Here is a 17,297-nt window from a genome sequence, read left to right as displayed (position 1 = left end):
AAAGATTTTGGAAAATATAACTAAGTAGTGTCAAAAATAGGTCACAGTGACCAAATTTTGTAAAATGTCAATTATTTAAGAATAAAGTTCATCTGATGCCATAATATACCTGACAAAATGCTACATACATTATATTATATTGCAATTTGCATTTAATAAACTTAGGCAAAGAATAATTTGGATTAGAAAGGATTGGGGAGGGGGAGCAGGAGGGAGATGTGAGGGGAGATTTTTATTTTTGAAACTGTAAAACACCAATAAATGTTTTTGCTTATGTTCAGAGGGTCATATACTTGGTCAAAACTTTACTGTAAAATTTTCAAATGCAATAATAATTTTGTAAATGTTTTAAATTCTCTCAAATGCGATTCATTTCAGAAAAATAATACTATTCGAGTCAGTTTATCTTACTTCTGAACATAGCAATACATTTATTGGTGTGTTAAAGTTATAAATTTTAAAAAAAATCCTCTTGCTCCCCCTCCCCAATTCCATCTCAACCACAATATATTTACACTAAACAGAAGTAATGGCAGTGACCATTGAGGCACGCCATGTTTGTCAACAACAACTTCCAGTGAGTTTCAGGGGGAGTATCGTACTGAATACCCTTGGCCAGCAAAGTTAAAAAAGATTTTAAAAAATCACGTAAGAATAATCGCATCAATGTGATAGCATAGTTATATTTCAAAATGAGTTTAATCTAACAAATTACATGAAGTAATCAATGCTAAATTGCAAATAATATCTTGTTTATACGAAAATAGAGTGTGTTGAACCATGAAAAAATCATTGAAAATTTTGAGGTTTCTTTTCATCTCAAATCAAAGCTTATCTTGCCTAACAAGAACCTCTCTGTTCTGAAAAATCAAAATCGTAAATTTATGAATTTTAGCACCAATTCCAAATATATCTTGAATATCAGATGGACAAATTCTTTCATATTGAACCCGAATGAATAAGACACATTGACTTACAAACTAAGCATATTGACAGAAGTACAGTTTACGGAATTTTACATGTAATCAACAGTCATTGTCCATATCATGGCGCCATGTTGTAACACTAGACAAACGTCAGAACATTTTGTAGTTTATACCATAAAGCACTTTTTGTGCTACAGAGTTTGAAGGGTAATGAGCCAGTATGTTAGGAGTTTAACACATTGTAATTTGGGGCATTTATTGTATATCATTGACAGAATATCAAATCTCAGCGGTTAGACACATTGACACTTTTTTACCATGGTAGACACTTGCACACTACGTGTATGTAAAGGTACATGTTATTGTACGAAAAATTAAAGTACAAAAATAGATTCTGCTTTGAAAATGAATTAGAAATACCAATATTGATGTTTCAAACACCATACTTTAATTCAAAATCATACAAAGTGTCAGATTGCATTGATGTGGCAAATACAAATAAATATCAACATAAATACACAATTAGAACCCGTAAATTAAAATCCCGTATTCTTAATACAGACAGTCAAAACTAATACACAACATGTAGTATTTCATAAAACATTTTACCGCAGTATGGGAAACTTATTTTTGTATATGTACATCGTACTGTAATAGATGTTAAACATTTTAATTGTTCCGGTTCTGTTGGTAGACTTAATCTAAGTTCCGTCAAGATACATTTAGATATCCACATATGCATGATGCAAGTTTTTACTGAACAAATACAAGACTTTTCCTACCCGAATCCCAATAGTGTTATAATACGGAGCAAGAATCATTGCTCCTTAGTCCGGATATGCTTTTTTCGATTACATAAATCAGACAATACCTCACCATGTACTTAGTATATTGTTCGTGTGCATGTATCAATACATCATGTTGTATTTTCTTATTTTTATTCTACTACATTTAATAGCATCAAATTATTCTATCTAGATGAATATAATCATTTCCATTCGCTGATATACGTTCAAATTGACGCCATCGTTTAAAATAAATCCTCTGATTGGCTGAAATAACAGCATAATCATTTCCTTGAGAAAAGAGTCCTTCGAGAAATTCACAGGATCAGATTGAAATGTAAAAAAATACACAAAAACGAAATGTACTCTAACTAAACTGTGGAGTGGTTTATGATAGTACACTGCGATTTGTAAAAACAACATTTCTATTGCGAAAGGAGACAACTCCCTAGTGTCGACTTCTGTGTTTTGAAATCCATTCACGGCTAACAATCATAAAACAAATTAAAACAATTCTACTCTAGAAGTGCATTCGATGTCGAAATGGTGATATTTCAGAAAGACATTCTATGAAAAGTAACCTTACAGTCCGTTACCACTATTACCACAGTGTTATATCTAAATTAGAACATCTGACCACCATGTGACCACCAACTTCAAAACTGACCTGGGCCCACTCACAACATTCTTTAACTTAAACTTTAAGAATTCCTTTACTTAGAATTTCCTATAGAACATCATTACAGAACTTATGGGAAAATATTAAGTTAAGGATTCTTCCTTAATATCTGTAAATATCTAATTGGAAAATTTTAAGTTCAGAAAAAAAGGAATGTTCGTGAAGTGTGTTCTAGAATTCCGACAATTTTTAATCTAGTTAATCTTTCCAAATCTAGATAAATACTCTAACATCTTGTAATCTTAATCCTTTCATTATTCTATCCAGCCTTCAATCCCTTTACCCCGGCCGGGTAAACGTTCACCAATGGTGTAGATGTCAAATGGAAGCGACATTCAATAAAACCTTGTCTATGTCATCGTCCCATTTCTGGAATTCCATCATGTAAGGCACCATGAAATCATCCAAGATTTCGCACCATGGCCGGTATCCAGTTTCTTAGGAGATAGTAAACAGTAAATGCCCTATATATTTATTGGTAAGTATCAATATGGAGGAGGGGGCTCATCGTCTTCAGCGGACGGCTCCAAGTCGTCATCTTCGTCAGAATCCTGGATGAGGATCTCGTATCGAGGCGGAGGGTCGTATTTATCTGCGTCATATTGATTTACTGTTCTATGACTCTGACCAGGATCCAGTGCGCATGCCTCAATGTTGACGATTGTCTGCTGGATGATATCGACGTCATTCGATGACGTCATAAAGTCACTTTGTCTGCGCTGGTTATTATACTCATCTGCAACATGATAATAATCAGAAATATTGTATTTACAGATTTTCCTTCTTCGACATGTAAAGTATGAATGATATACTCAACGTATACTTAGTCTATTTAGCATAGCAACTACGGCGACCGTAGTTACCCTAGCAGCCACGGCGACCGTATTTACACTAGCAACCACGGCGACCGTAGTTACCCTAGCAGCCGCGGCGACCGTAGTTACCCTAGCAGCCGCGGCGACCGTAGTTACCAGCTTTAGTCTGTCTAAAGCCAAAACAGGGATGTAAATATAAGGCTTGATCTTCGGTTTGATTGCGTATACGATAGTATGAACTCAGTTGGCAACGGAAACTATCTATGTTCATTTTAAATAGATGTAAAATACTCATAACTAGTATCTAATTGTATTTTTGTATCTTTTATCTTTACAGTCTAATTTCGTCATAGCTATATCCTTCTTATTTTCTAAATTGTGTTAGCAAGGACAACAACTACAGTATACATAATAAAACGAACGCATTGTTCCCCTTGTTTTGAAAATAGACCGGCATATTAGGCATATTAGACCAACAGAAGAAAAATTGACGAAGATGAATACTGATGTGTATCCCAAAGGAAGGACTCCTGATTGCCCGAGTATTATATTATAACGCCGAAGCAGTTAGAGCGCAGAGAGGATAAAACCCGACAAAGACAAACAGTAGCATGACAATCCACGGTGAAGGCGTATGGCGAAGAAAACAGACCTGGCGATGATGAAGTAACTGTCACAGGGAGAATGACAATGAGGAGACGACACCGAAATTCTGTTACTGAATCTTTTATTTACGATAATTTAGCACTGTCTTTCCTGGTCTATTATCAAGGAATTATCCACAATACATAAGTCCAAGAATATACATTACACACAAAAGTCCTCAAGTACAGTATAGGTAAAATTAATCATCCAATATGGTAACGATACGTTGTCCAAATTAACTACAGTATTTTACGTGAGACGGTCACTACTGTGATCCGAAATCTAACATAATTTTCTAAAACATTCGTATTTATACAAAATTAACACAATTGACAACATACAGCATAAAACTATTTCCATTGGTCAAACAACCAATCAAGTGGGAGTGGTTAACCCTGTACCGTTTACCCCTAGAGCTGGACAAGTTATTGACATGTCTAAACAATTAATACGTCTGGCAGGTTTATTTCATATTCTTAATTACCCCTAAGCAACTCTAACACTACGAGTATACACAATAGCCCTAATTACTGCGAATGTGTGAACATTTCTCATCTGCCAGCGTTTAATCTCTTCAACTCTACTTCCCACAAAATACCGGATAGATCTACGTTCATGAAAATGTTTTAATTGTATATCATTAACTCATTAATATATAATATCACATAAATCAATGAAACCTAAATGTGACCCTTGTCACACTTGCCCACCGTTAAAATCTTGTTTGCTCCTGCAAACTTTTCTGAATCCGAGTCCAACGTTTTGACATATTATGAAAAAATAGAATGAAAATATAGTAATATTACTGAATGTCCATGGAAGGTCCAAAGTCGAAAGAGTTATTCACATTAGTTCTTTATTAAAATTGTTACCGGTACCGTCCGCGTGACTGACCGCCCCGTCGCTGTTGTCGACCACGTCCGCGGGGATTGTCCCTTTTGGGGACCTCACATGACCGGTCCTGAAGACGGTTTGCGGATACTGCTGCTGCTGCACCATATGATGTACCCGAATGTTGTCGGGTTTCTTTTTCCTCATAAAAGTTAATTCGATCTTGCAGCCTTTGAATACATTCATCTTTTTCCTTAATGTGATGAGCCTGTGCAGTGACGATATTTGTTTGAAAATGAAACGAGTCTTCGAGTTTTTGACTTTCGGTTTTCACCACATCAAGAGTTCTTTTATCAAGGTCGTGGATGCTTTGGAGTTCGGTGTATTTGGTTAAACAATTACGTAGTTTGTCATTAAGGTCTTTATTTTCTTTTTCGAGAAATGCACACCGTTTTGATACAATCAAAATTTTGGATATCATAGATTGATGAACGTCCTTATTACGATCAACTGATGCACACGGGAAGTCTTCGTCTGACAAAGAGGCGAAAGGAAGAATACCTTGAAGACGCTGGCGTTGTCTGTAGGTCTGAATCCTTTTCTTATCGCGGCGTCGTTTGGAGCTGGACTTGGTGCGTACATGTAGTTGTTGGTTTCCGTCCTGGTTGATGCTGGTGATGTTGTGAATGACTCGTTTTTGGAAGCCACTGGGTTTCGTATGGAAACATAGTCTTGCATAGTGTCCTATGCGTCCACAAGTGTAGCAGTGGGACTGTTTGGCAGGACACACACTCAAGTGTCCTTGTGTAAAAATCCCTCCACACTTTGTACAAGATCCATTCACAAAAGTTTTAACACCACTGTATTGCACAACTCCATGTCTCCTGTGAGCCTGATCCATTGTTGTAGAAACCTGGGGAATATCCTCTTCAATCGCTTTGCTTTTCGGAGAGTACGAAGATCGGTCTGCAGCTAAAAAGTGCAGAAACCGGTTCTCACACCAAATTGTCACAGGGAGAATGACAATGAGGAGACGACACCGAAATTCTGTTACTGAATCTTTTATTTACGATAATTTAGCACTGTCTTTCCTGGTCTATTATCAAGGAATTATCCACAATACATAAGTCCAAGAATATACATTACACACAAAAGTCCTCAAGTACAGTATAGGTAAAATTAATCATCCAATATGGTAACGATACGTTGTCCAAATTAACTACAGTATTTTACGTGAGACGGTCACTACTGTGATCCGAAATCTAACATAATTTTCTAAAACATTCGTATTTATACAAAATTAACACAATTGACAACATACAGCATAAAACTATTTCCATTGGTCAAACAACCAATCAAGTGGGAGTGGTTAACCCTGTACCGTTTACCCCTAGAGCTGGACAAGTTATTGACATGTCTAAACAATTAATACGTCTGGCAGGTTTATTTCATATTCTTAATTACCCCTAAGCAACTCTAACACTACGAGTATACACAATAGCCCTAATTACTGCGAATGTGTGAACATTTCTCATCTGCCAGCGTTTAATCTCTTCAACTCTACTTCCCACAAAATACCGGATAGATCTACGTTCATGAAAATGTTTTAATTGTATATCATTAACTCATTAATATATAATATCACATAAATCAATGAAACCTAAATGTGACCCTTGTCACATAACTACAAACCTAATGCAGACTTACATTATGTGACAGTAACACACTTAAAAGATAGGAAAACATTTAAAACGTGTTTTCTGCTTCGATGATTTTATGAGTGATTCTTTTGTTTTGTCGCCTCGAAAAGACAATAACTAAAACGTGAATAAGGGCCATTTACTTTCGTTTATTCGCGGACAGCTGAGAATCAAGATTTCATAATTTCCGTCTTTTTGGACGAAAAGAGGATAATTATGGCCTCTTTAGTATCTTCAATTCGAAAAATATGAATAACAAAATAGCACAAATCAGCTACTGAACAATACATCTCTTACCAGGAACATGCATGTTGGAAAATGGATCGTAAATGGAGGTTAAAGCGAGCTTTTCTACTGCATGTTTCCTATGAGGTCTCCCATCTTCCTCCGAATGTCTCGCACCTAAAGGCTCGGTCCCACTGAAGAGCGGATTAATTAAGGATGAATTTAGTTTACAAATTTTGGCCGTTCATTGTCATCCGCTACAAAATTGGCTAAAAATAACAAATTATCGAGTATAAATTACGGATATATTAATAACATTCTGCATTTATTACGAACAAATGCGGATATTTCACGAATAAAAGCGAATACGATAACGGATGCTCTCCCTTGAGGGGTACAATCGGTAAGATTATCCATCAATGCGGATATACTTTAAAACAATTACGAATATATAACGCATATATTGAGGAAACAGATCGAAAGTATTGCGATTATTACGGAAGTATTACGAATCTAATAATAATGCATTGCGCAGTTGTAGCGGAAATAACGGTTGTAATGCGCATGTAGGGCATCTGAATTACGGTGGTAAAATAAACACGTTCGGGCCTTTCGGTATCGTTTTTCACAACAACACGACTGCAACAAAGGTAAGCAAGCTACAGCTTTCTTCCTACATCCTCCAGATACAAAGAAGGTCCAGTCCATTTCAAAACTCAAACCAAAGCGGACAACTTTTTCTTTTCTGTCTTTGAAACAATTTCATGACTTCAACAAGTTGTTATGCTGCATTGGTGTTATTGCCGATGACACATTATTACACCTGTACTCGACGGACTGGAAATAATAGACAAATATGTTGATTTTTGCCTTATTTATAGAGTAGTTTTGGTTTACGCAAAACGTTTGTTATACATTCGCAAATTATTCGCAAATCAAATGCATAACAGACGCAATATAAACGCTGAACTCAATATGCATTCGCTACAAATTGTTTTATTTCGTGATGTCAACGTGATAGATACGCTATTACAGCGTATATATAGCACATTTAATAAGCATGTATTGAGTATATATTACGAGCGAATAGCGTATCTAATGCGAATGATTTCCGCAATCAAAATTTTGTGCAGTTCAAATATCCTGGGAACGGAAAAACATGTTATTGCGGATAATTACGGACGTGTGTGGATGTTGGGTGACAGATACAAGTACGATTTATGAATATTGCGTATGTTCAGCGAATATCAGCCAATTTTGTGCGCGATGCATTCGCAAATCTTCCTAAACGCCAGTGGGACCGGGCCTTTCTACAATGGTAGGGATATACCCACTCCAGTCTAAGCAGGGTCGTCGTTCTTACTGCCTAGAGTTTTGGCTAGTTGTCAGTACAATGTGACTTTTCCGCTAACAAAAGTAGGTGCTCATACTCATACATGGGTAACCAGCTGTCTTGTGTTGATAATTCTGTACGCTATGTGTGGGCTTTATTAGGGCTTTTCACCTATTGTTTTTGTTCTGTTTTATATAATTCTTCTGCACAGAACGCGGTATACAGTTTGTACAAAGGATCTCCGAAATGTTACGATATAATTATGTCAATGAATGTGTCACCATATTGTAGGTGTTACAGCAGTATTTTTATGTTGGTCAAAAATCCAATAAGGCCGCTATGATCTCACTTCCGTTATTAAACTTAGGTCAATATTTTGTTATCGGTTTGACTAATTTCTTTCATTTTTGGATATGTTATGTAGAATCTAAAATGAAACAATTCACTACCATGTTTCTGTAAAATGCCAACTTCCGGTTGTAAATAAGTTCAAAAGAGCAATTTTTCGAAAAAAAATAATTAAAAAATATTCTAGACTTCTAGAAGACCCAGAGTCCTAATCATGCTGACATTAATGGCTTACATGTTTGTTAATATCGTTGACCATGACTATATTCAAGTTCACAAGGGCTAAAAAAACTAAAATCTTCAAATCACTTCTTCTGAGGTTCTGGAAGTCCCAGTGACCTAATTATAGACATGTAACATGCTGACATATATGTAAAAGCCTACCAGGTTTCATAATATGAATGACCTTGACCTATATTGCAATAGAGTAACTTTTGTCCTTTTTATAACGCTATCTCACTGACGCATGCCGCCAAAGGCATCAAACAAGCACAGAGTAGAGGGGATGTTTGGCGCTTGTTTTGTTTTACTTGGTCTCATCAAAAAGCCGAACTGATATAATTCTGATTAATAAAAAAGTAAATAGATGGCTTAGATGCGTCCTTAAGACAGAAAACATCATCTATACATGCAGAACAAAAATAATTACCTGCTGTACGAAGGAAGAGAATTCCCCACATACAACTCCACAACCAGCCGAGCAGGAAGATCGGGGTAAGTAGTATCTGTAATAGTCCTATCACAACATTAGCTGTACAATTAGCACAAACGTCCGAGCAGTTCCGAACGCCATGTCGGTCACAGCAGCACAGGGCGAACCCGGTCATCAGCGTTCCTGGAAAATGATGAAAAGAGGGGAAACGGTTATTCCTGGATATAAGGGAAAAGATTATAGAGGAAATCGATGTTCCTGTGAATCAAGTTATGTTCGCGGCGACTAAATCTCGCATCTATAAAGATAACCACTTTTTTCAAGGCAATTTATATTTTTGCCGCAAATTTCGCGTTTTTATGGATAAAAATTTTTTCAATGCGATTTTTATTTCACGGTTTAGAGTATTTGTTTATCTTATAGTATCTTATTGTATATCTATATAGTTTACCTTTGATTTGAACAATTTCGCCGTGAATACCTGTCGAAGTGATTACATGTACCTATCGCGATGATTACCTGTCGCGGTGATAACCTGTCCCGATGATTACCTGACGCGGTTAAACTGTCGCGGTGATTAGCTGTCGCAGTGAGTACCTGTCGCAGTGATTACCTGTCGCGATGATTACCTGACGCGGTTAAACTGTCGCGGTGATTAGCTGTCGCAGTGATTACCTGTCGCAGTGATTACCTGTCGCAGTGATTACCTGACGCAGTGATTACCTGTCGCAGTGATTACCTGACGCAGTGATTACCTGTCGCAGTGATTACCTGTCGCGGTGATTACCTGTCGCAGTGATTACCTGACGCAGTGATTACCTGTCGCAGTGATTACCTGTCGCAGTGATTATCTGTCGCAGTGATTACCTGTCGCGGTGATTAACTGCCGCGGTGATTACCTGTAGCAGTGATTACCTGACGCAGTGATTACCTGTCGCGGTGATAACCTGTCGCGGTGATTACCTGACGCAGTGATTACCTGACGCAGTGATTACCTGACGCAGTGATTACCTGTCGCAGTGATTACCTGTCGCAGTGATTACCTGACGCAGTGATTACCTGACGCAGTGATTACCTGTCGCAGTGATTACCTGTCGCAGTGATTACCTGTCGCGGTGATTACCTGACGCGGTGATTACCTGTCGCAGTGATTACCTGACGCAGTGATTACCTGTCGCGGTGATTACCTGTCGCGGTGATTACCTGACGCAGTGATTACCTGTCGCAGTGATTACCTGTCGCAGTGATTACCTGTCGCAGTGATTACCTGTCGCAGTGATTACCTGACGCAGTGATTACCTGTCGCGGTGATTACCTGTCGCGGTGATTACCTGACGCAGTGATTACCTGACGCAGTGATTACCTAACGCAGTGATTACCTGTCGCAGTGATTACCTGTCGCAGTGATTACCTGACGCAGTGATTACCTGACGCAGTGTTTACCTGTCGCGGTGATAACCTGTCGCAGTGATTACCTGACGCAGTGATTAGCTGACGCAGTGATTACCTGTCGCAGTGATTACCTGTCGCGGTGATTACCTGTCGCAGTGATTACCTGACGCGGTGATTAACTGTCGCAGTGATTACCTGACGCGGTGATCACCTGTCGCGGTGATTACCTGACGCGGTGATTAACTGTTGCAGTGATTACCTGACGCAGTGATTAACTGTCGCGGTGATTACCTGTCGCGGTGATTACCTGACGCGGTGATTAACTGTCGCGGTGATTACCTGTCGCAGTGATTACCTGACGCAGTGATTACCTGTCGCAGTGATTACCTGACGCAGTGATTACCTGTCGCGGTGATTACCTGACGCGGTGATTACCTGACGCAGTGATTACCTGTCGCAGTGATTACCTGAAGCAGTGATTACCTGTCGCAGTGATTACCTGTCGCAGTGATTAACCTGACGCAGTGATTACCTGTCGCGGTGATTACCTGTCGCGGTGATTAACTGTCGCAGTGATTATCTGTCGCAATGATTACCTGTCGCGGTGATTAACTGTCGCAGTGATTACCTGTCGCGGTGATTATCTGTCGCAGTGATTACCTGTCGCGGTGATTAACTGTCCCGGTAATAAACTGTCGCGGTGATTACCTGTCGCAGTGATTACCTGACGCAGTGATTACCTGTCGCGGTGATTACCTGACGCAGTGATTACCTGTCGCGGTGATTACCTGGCGCGGTGATTAACTATCGCAGTGATTACCTGACGCAGCGATTACCTGTCGCAGTGATTACCTGACGCAGTGATTACCTGACGCAGTGATTACCTGACGCAGTGATTACCTGACGCAGTGATTACCTGTCGCGGTGATTACCTGACGCGGTGATTACCTGTCGCAGTGATTACCTGACGCAGTGATTACCTGTCGCAGTGATTACCTGACGCAGTGATTACCTGACGCAGTGATTACCTGTCGCGGTGATTACCTGTCACAGTGATTACCTGACGCAGTGATTAGCTGACGCAGTGATTACCTGACGCAGTGATTACCTGTCGCAATGATTACCTGTCGCGGTGATTAACTGTCGCAGTGATTACCTGTCGCGGTGATTATCTGTCGCAGTGATTACCTGTCGCGGTGATTAACTGTCACGGTAATTAACTGTCGCGGTGATTAACTGTCCCGGTGATAAACTGACGCGGTGATTACCTGACGCAGTGATTACCTGTCGCGGTGATTACCTGTCGCGGTGATTAACTGTCGCAGTGATTATCTGTCGCAATGATTACCTGCCACGGTGATTAACTGTCGCAGTGATTACCTGTCGCGGTGATTATCTGTCGCAGTGATTACCTGTCGCGGTGATTAACTGTCACGGTAATTAACTGTCGCGGTGATTAACTGTCCCGGTGATAAACTGTCGCTGTGATTAACTGACGCGGTGATTACCTGACGCAGTGTTTACCTGTCGCGGTGATTACCTGTCGCAGTGATTACCTGACGCAGTGATTAGCTGACGCAGTGATTACCTGTCGCAGTGATTACCTGACGCAGTGATTACCTGACGCGGTGATTACCTGTCGCAGTGATAACCTGACGCAGTGATTACCTGTCGCGGTGATAACCTGTCGCGGTGATTAACTGTCGCAGTGATTATCTGTCGCAGTGATTACCTGTCGCGGTGATAAACTGTCGCGGTGATTACCTGTCGCAGTGATTACCTGACGCAGTGATTACCTGTCGCAGTGATTACTTGACGCAGTGATTACCTGTCGCAGTGATTACCTGACGCGGTGATTACCTGACGCAGTGATTACCTGTCGCAGTGATTACCTGAAGCAGTGATTACCTGTCGCAGTGATTACCTGTCGCAGTGATTAACCTGACGCAGTGATTACCTGTCGCGGTGATTACCTGTCGCGGTGATTAACTGTCGCAGTGATTATCTGTCGCAATGATTACCTGTCGCGGTGATTAACTGTCGCAGTGATTACCTGTCGCGGTGATTATCTGTCGCAGTGATTACCTGTCGCGGTGATTAACTGTCCCGGTAATAAACTGTCGCGGTGATTACCTGTCGCAGTGATTACCTGACGCAGTGATTACCTGTCGCGGTGATTACCTGACGCAGTGATTACCTGTCGCGGTGATTACCTGGCGCGGTGATTAACTATCGCAGTGATTACCTGACGCAGCGATTACCTGTCGCAGTGATTACCTGACGCAGTGATTACCTGACGCAGTGATTACCTGACGCAGTGATTACCTGACGCAGTGATTACCTGTCGCGGTGATTACCTGACGCGGTGATTACCTGTCGCAGTGATTACCTGACGCAGTGATTACCTGTCGCAGTGATTACCTGACGCAGTGATTACCTGCCGCAGTGATTACCTGTCGCGGTGATTACCTGTCACAGTGATTACCTGACGCAGTGATTAGCTGACGCAGTGATTACCTGACGCAGTGATTACCTGTCGCAATGATTACCTGTCGCGGTGATTAACTGTCGCAGTGATTACCTGTCGCGGTGATTATCTGTCGCAGTGATTACCTGTCGCGGTGATTAACTGTCACGGTAATTAACTGTCGCGGTGATTAACTGTCCCGGTGATAAACTGACGCGGTGATTACCTGACGCAGTGATTACCTGTCGCGGTGATTACCTGTCGCGGTGATTACCTGTCGCGGTGATTACCTGTCGCAGTGATTATCTGTCGCAGTGATTACCTGACGCGGTGATTAACTGTCGCAGTGATTACCTGTCGCGGTGATTATCTGTCGCAGTGATTACCTGTCGCGGTGATTAACTGTCACGGTAATTAACTGTCGCGGTGATTAACTGTCCCGGTGATAAACTGTCGCTGTGATTAACTGACGCGGTGATTACCTGTCGCAGTGATTACCTGTCGCAGTGATTAACTGTCGCGGTGATTAACTGTCGCGGTGATTAACTGACGCGGTGATTACCTGTCGCAGTGATTACCTGACGCGGTGATTACCTGTCGCAGTGATTACCTGTCGCGGTGATTACCTGACGCAGTGATTAACTGTCGCAGTGATTAACTGTCGCGGTGATTAACTGTCGCGGTGATTAACGGACGCGGTGATTACCTGTCGCAGTGATTACCTGTCGCAGTGATTAACTGACGCAGTGATTACCTGTCGCAGTGATTACCTGACGCATTGATTACCTGGCGCGTTGATAACCTGACGCGGTGATTAACTGTCGCGGTGATTACCTGTCGCAGTGATTAACTGTCGCGGTGATTAACTGTAGCGGTGATTAACTGTCGCGGTGATTAACTGTCGCGGTGATTAACTGTCGCGGTGATTACCTGTCGCAGTGATTACCTGTCGCGGTGATTAACTGTCGCGGTGATTAACTGTCGCGGTGATTAACTGTCGCGGTGATTACCTGTCGCGATGATTACCTGACGCGGTGATAAACTGTCGCGGTGATTACCTGACGCAGTGAATACCTGACGCGGTGATCACCTGACGCGGTGATTACCTGTCGCAGTGATTACCTGTCGCAGTGATTACCTGTCGCAGTGATTACCTGACGCGGTGATTACCTGACGCGGTGATTACCTGACGCAGTGATTACCTGACGCGGTGAATACCTGTCGCAGTGACCACCTGACGCGGTGATTCATTGTCTTGGTGAATACCTGTCGCAGTGACCACCTGACGCGGTGATTAACTGTCGCAGTGATTAACTGTCGCGGTGATTAACTGTCGCAATGATTACCTGTCGCAGTGATTACCTGTCGCAGTGATCACCTGTCGCAGTGATTAACTGTCGCGGTGATTAACTGTCGCGGTGATCACCTGTCGCGGTGATTACCTGACGCGGTGATTAACTGTCGCAGTAATTACCTAACGCAGTGATTAACTGTCGGGTGATTACCTGTTGCGGTGATTAACTGACGCGGTGATTACCTGTCGCGGTGATTAGCTGTCGCAGTGATTATCTGACGCGTTGATCACCTGTCGCGGTGACTACCTGTCGCAGTGATAAACTGTCGCGGTATGTTATCGCTCGTGAAACACGCGAAAGTTAGTCGCACGCGAAAATAAACTTGTTTACAGTATTTCTGGGGTTTTTTTTGTTTTTTTTTTTTTAATTTGTTTGTAATTTTAGTCTTTTTTTCTTTTTGTGAAGAATGACTCAGGTCTTACATATACAACATCGACTTTGAACTTCAATAATTTATACTTTGTACAAGTAAACTTTGTAAACGTTTTTGAGTGAAACAACTAATTAAAAATATATCTATATAAAAAACATTTTTGCTTTAAGGCTAAGATGTCAACAAGCCTTTAAAAAAATCTATAGATATCTTTTAAGATGTCAACACATAATTAATGATTCAGAAGTTAGCATTTTATTCATTATAAAAGTAAAATGTATGTTTTCCTATGTATGCAATTTTGAAGTCATTTATCACCCGTTTACTAATGCATTAATAAAAACTCTGTTTCGACATACACAATAATTGAACCGACGTTTGACATTGTCTGTATGTTTATTTTTTATTATATCTATAATCGGCTTACGGTATAATGTTCATATAGAGGATATAGTCACCTCATAATGACATGATTCAATAAAAGGGTTCTAATACCGTAAATAAAGCCTAAACATTTCTTTATAATAGAGATAACTTGTCCCGTACGGTTGAAAGCTTTTCGTGAAAACATTCACTTTGTGTAATTTAAGAATATTATATATCTTTAGTGGTTAAGCTGACCCTTTTCTCCGTTTCGCACCACAGGCTCTTGTCATGTGTGACTGTAACAGTTACTATGTATATTGTTTTGCAGAAAAGACGAGTGCCTGTGAGCATACCGGTGTTGATTTCTGCAGAATTGTCAGCTTTATAAAAACACGTTTGTAAATTTCACCCTATCAATCTAGTTCATTGCTAGTCAGAAACTTTCAAGGCATTTATTATATTACTTATGTACGTTTTCGTATATCAATGAGTTATAGGGTTCATCAGGGTGCCGTTCTATGATCATTGTTTTTCTTGTAATTAGCTTACTCATATAGGGTTCATCAGGGTGCCGTTCTATGATCATTGTTTTTCTTGTAATTAGCTTACTCATATACCGCTTATCTATAAATTAAAGCAGCTTTAATTTGGATTGTATGCTGTTGTACCACCCTGGTAGGGACATTATTCATTCTACTATATACTCTATCTACTCTAACATATTAACCTAATAAAATGCATATAATTGATAGTTATATTTTGTGAGCTTAAGGTAACAGTGTCTGTACTTCAGTTGTCTAAATGGGCTAAAACTACGTAAGGTATGCATCATTGGTTGGATGGTATAGCGCAACGTACAATAAACAAAACGTGATTTGAGGATGGAAATCAATGTCTCAATACCACAAGGGATGCGTTGTTAACGGAGGCGTTAGGAAAAGGAAGATAGGATAGGAAGAAGAAAGTCGGATAGGAAGAAGCATCTGATTTTGACTGAATATTTGTGTTAAATAATGAAAGCCTCGTTTCTTACCAAGTCCAGGAAAAGCGAAGTTTGACACACAGCAGACGACAGCAACAGGTTTCGGAAGCGCAGCCATCGCGATTGTATGCGTTGGTGTTTCTTCGTAAATTTCATAGGGTCGGTCGCCATTCGGTGGCATTCTTTCACTTCGAACACTTCCGGTTCTTGTGGATTCTTCGGAGAACAAGTTTCCGTTTTGCATTCTTTCTAAAAATCAGGTGTATTGCATAACAAAATGCAAAACATCGAATTGTTTTATCTGATAGAGACAGCACTATGTGTCTCGTACATAAAAATCCATACAGTGTAGCTTCATAGTCCACAGTGAAAACAAATTCGGGTTATTAAGATATATTTCTGCCATCAAAAACGATAATATACATAAATCTGGTTTCCAGTATATGGTAGGTTTCACTACACAGTGCTCGAGAGTTCATGGACGTATATGTACTCGCCAGATAATCGATGGAGGTATTTGTCCTTCGATCTGCTAGATTTAAGTCCAAAACAGTTCTGAAATGTCCCCATTTGACCTTAGATAGTTCTGTAACTACTAAAAAATATTGCATACATACGTATCACTGTGTGCGTCCCAACAAACAATTCTATCTATATACATGACCTATTTGGTCTCATGTTGTTATTTTCAGTTCTTACTTAAATACAGAACTGTACAATGTATGTGTGTATACACACGTGTTTCTGTGTTTACACCTGTCAAACCGTGAGGTATACGAATACCATCGACAGGTTAATACCCACATGGAAATAAGTTATCATATTATTATGTTTTTCGTATTTACTTTCGTTATTCCAAAGAACGAATCTGGTATTTTTAGTTTGAAATTTGATTTAATATATATACAATAATCGAATCAATTTGATACAAAGTATTGAAATATATGCATAAATGTATGTATAGTAAGGAACATTTATATCTGTGTGTCCACTGACCTGTGGCGAAGTTTTGTGGCAAGGTTTAACACACAAAATGGTTTACTTCCCTTGGCTACGCGTAAACAATTCTAAACAAACCTTTAAATTGCATTGTATTCACGGCTGATCAGGTCTAGCTGCGAGAGAATTGGGTTAGCCTTTAATTTGTGTACCTTTAAGCTTGCCTGTCTATGTGGACCTATTTCAAATATTTTCATATTACTAATTACTTTTAAAATTTCAATGGAAATATCGATTTGGAAAATACTTCCTATTGTTTAAATCTCAAATTTTAGTGTATGTAATGTTTTACCAATGAATACACAAATCAGTTTTATCATCATCATTCACCATCACCATCAATCATCTTATCATCATCTATCATTATCATCAGCATCATTAGCTATCACCATCATCATCATCATCATCATCATCTATCACCATC

General features: G+C 39.9%; 1 protein-coding gene across 1 annotated transcript; it reads right to left on the bottom strand.

Annotated features, from left to right (window-relative positions):
* Positions 1-1,351: 1,351 nt before the first annotated feature.
* LOC138336446 (protein stum-like) lies at positions 1,352-16,629 on the bottom strand. The gene is made up of 3 exons (XM_069285949.1): positions 15,926-16,629; positions 8,937-9,122; positions 1,352-3,126 (listed from the first exon to the last, which is right to left on the bottom strand). Exons 1-3 carry the CDS (start codon positions 16,116-16,118, stop codon positions 2,876-2,878), a joined length of 630 nt encoding a protein of 209 aa, XP_069142050.1. The 5' UTR covers positions 16,119-16,629; the 3' UTR covers positions 1,352-2,875.
* Between the last annotated feature and the right edge of the window lie 668 nt (positions 16,630-17,297).

This window comes from Argopecten irradians, chromosome 12 (genome assembly GCF_041381155.1).
Source record: "Argopecten irradians isolate NY chromosome 12, Ai_NY, whole genome shotgun sequence".
NCBI lineage: Eukaryota > Metazoa > Mollusca > Bivalvia > Pectinida > Pectinidae > Argopecten > Argopecten irradians.
Note: the sequence above shows the minus strand (reverse complement) of the source record. Positions and strands in the feature narration are given on the sequence as shown.

Coding starts and splice junctions, on each gene's coding strand:
- LOC138336446 (XM_069285949.1), bottom strand. CDS start 16,118: ATGCAAAACGGAAACTTGTTCTCCGAAGAATCCACAAGAACCGGAAGT. Junction 9,123..15,925: donor CTTCGCTTTTCCTGGACTTG/GTAAGAAACGAG, acceptor ATCATTTTCCAG/GAACGCTGATGACCGGGTTC. Junction 3,127..8,936: donor TCTCTTCCTTCGTACAGCAG/GTAATTATTTTT, acceptor ATCATGTTGCAG/ATGAGTATAATAACCAGCGC.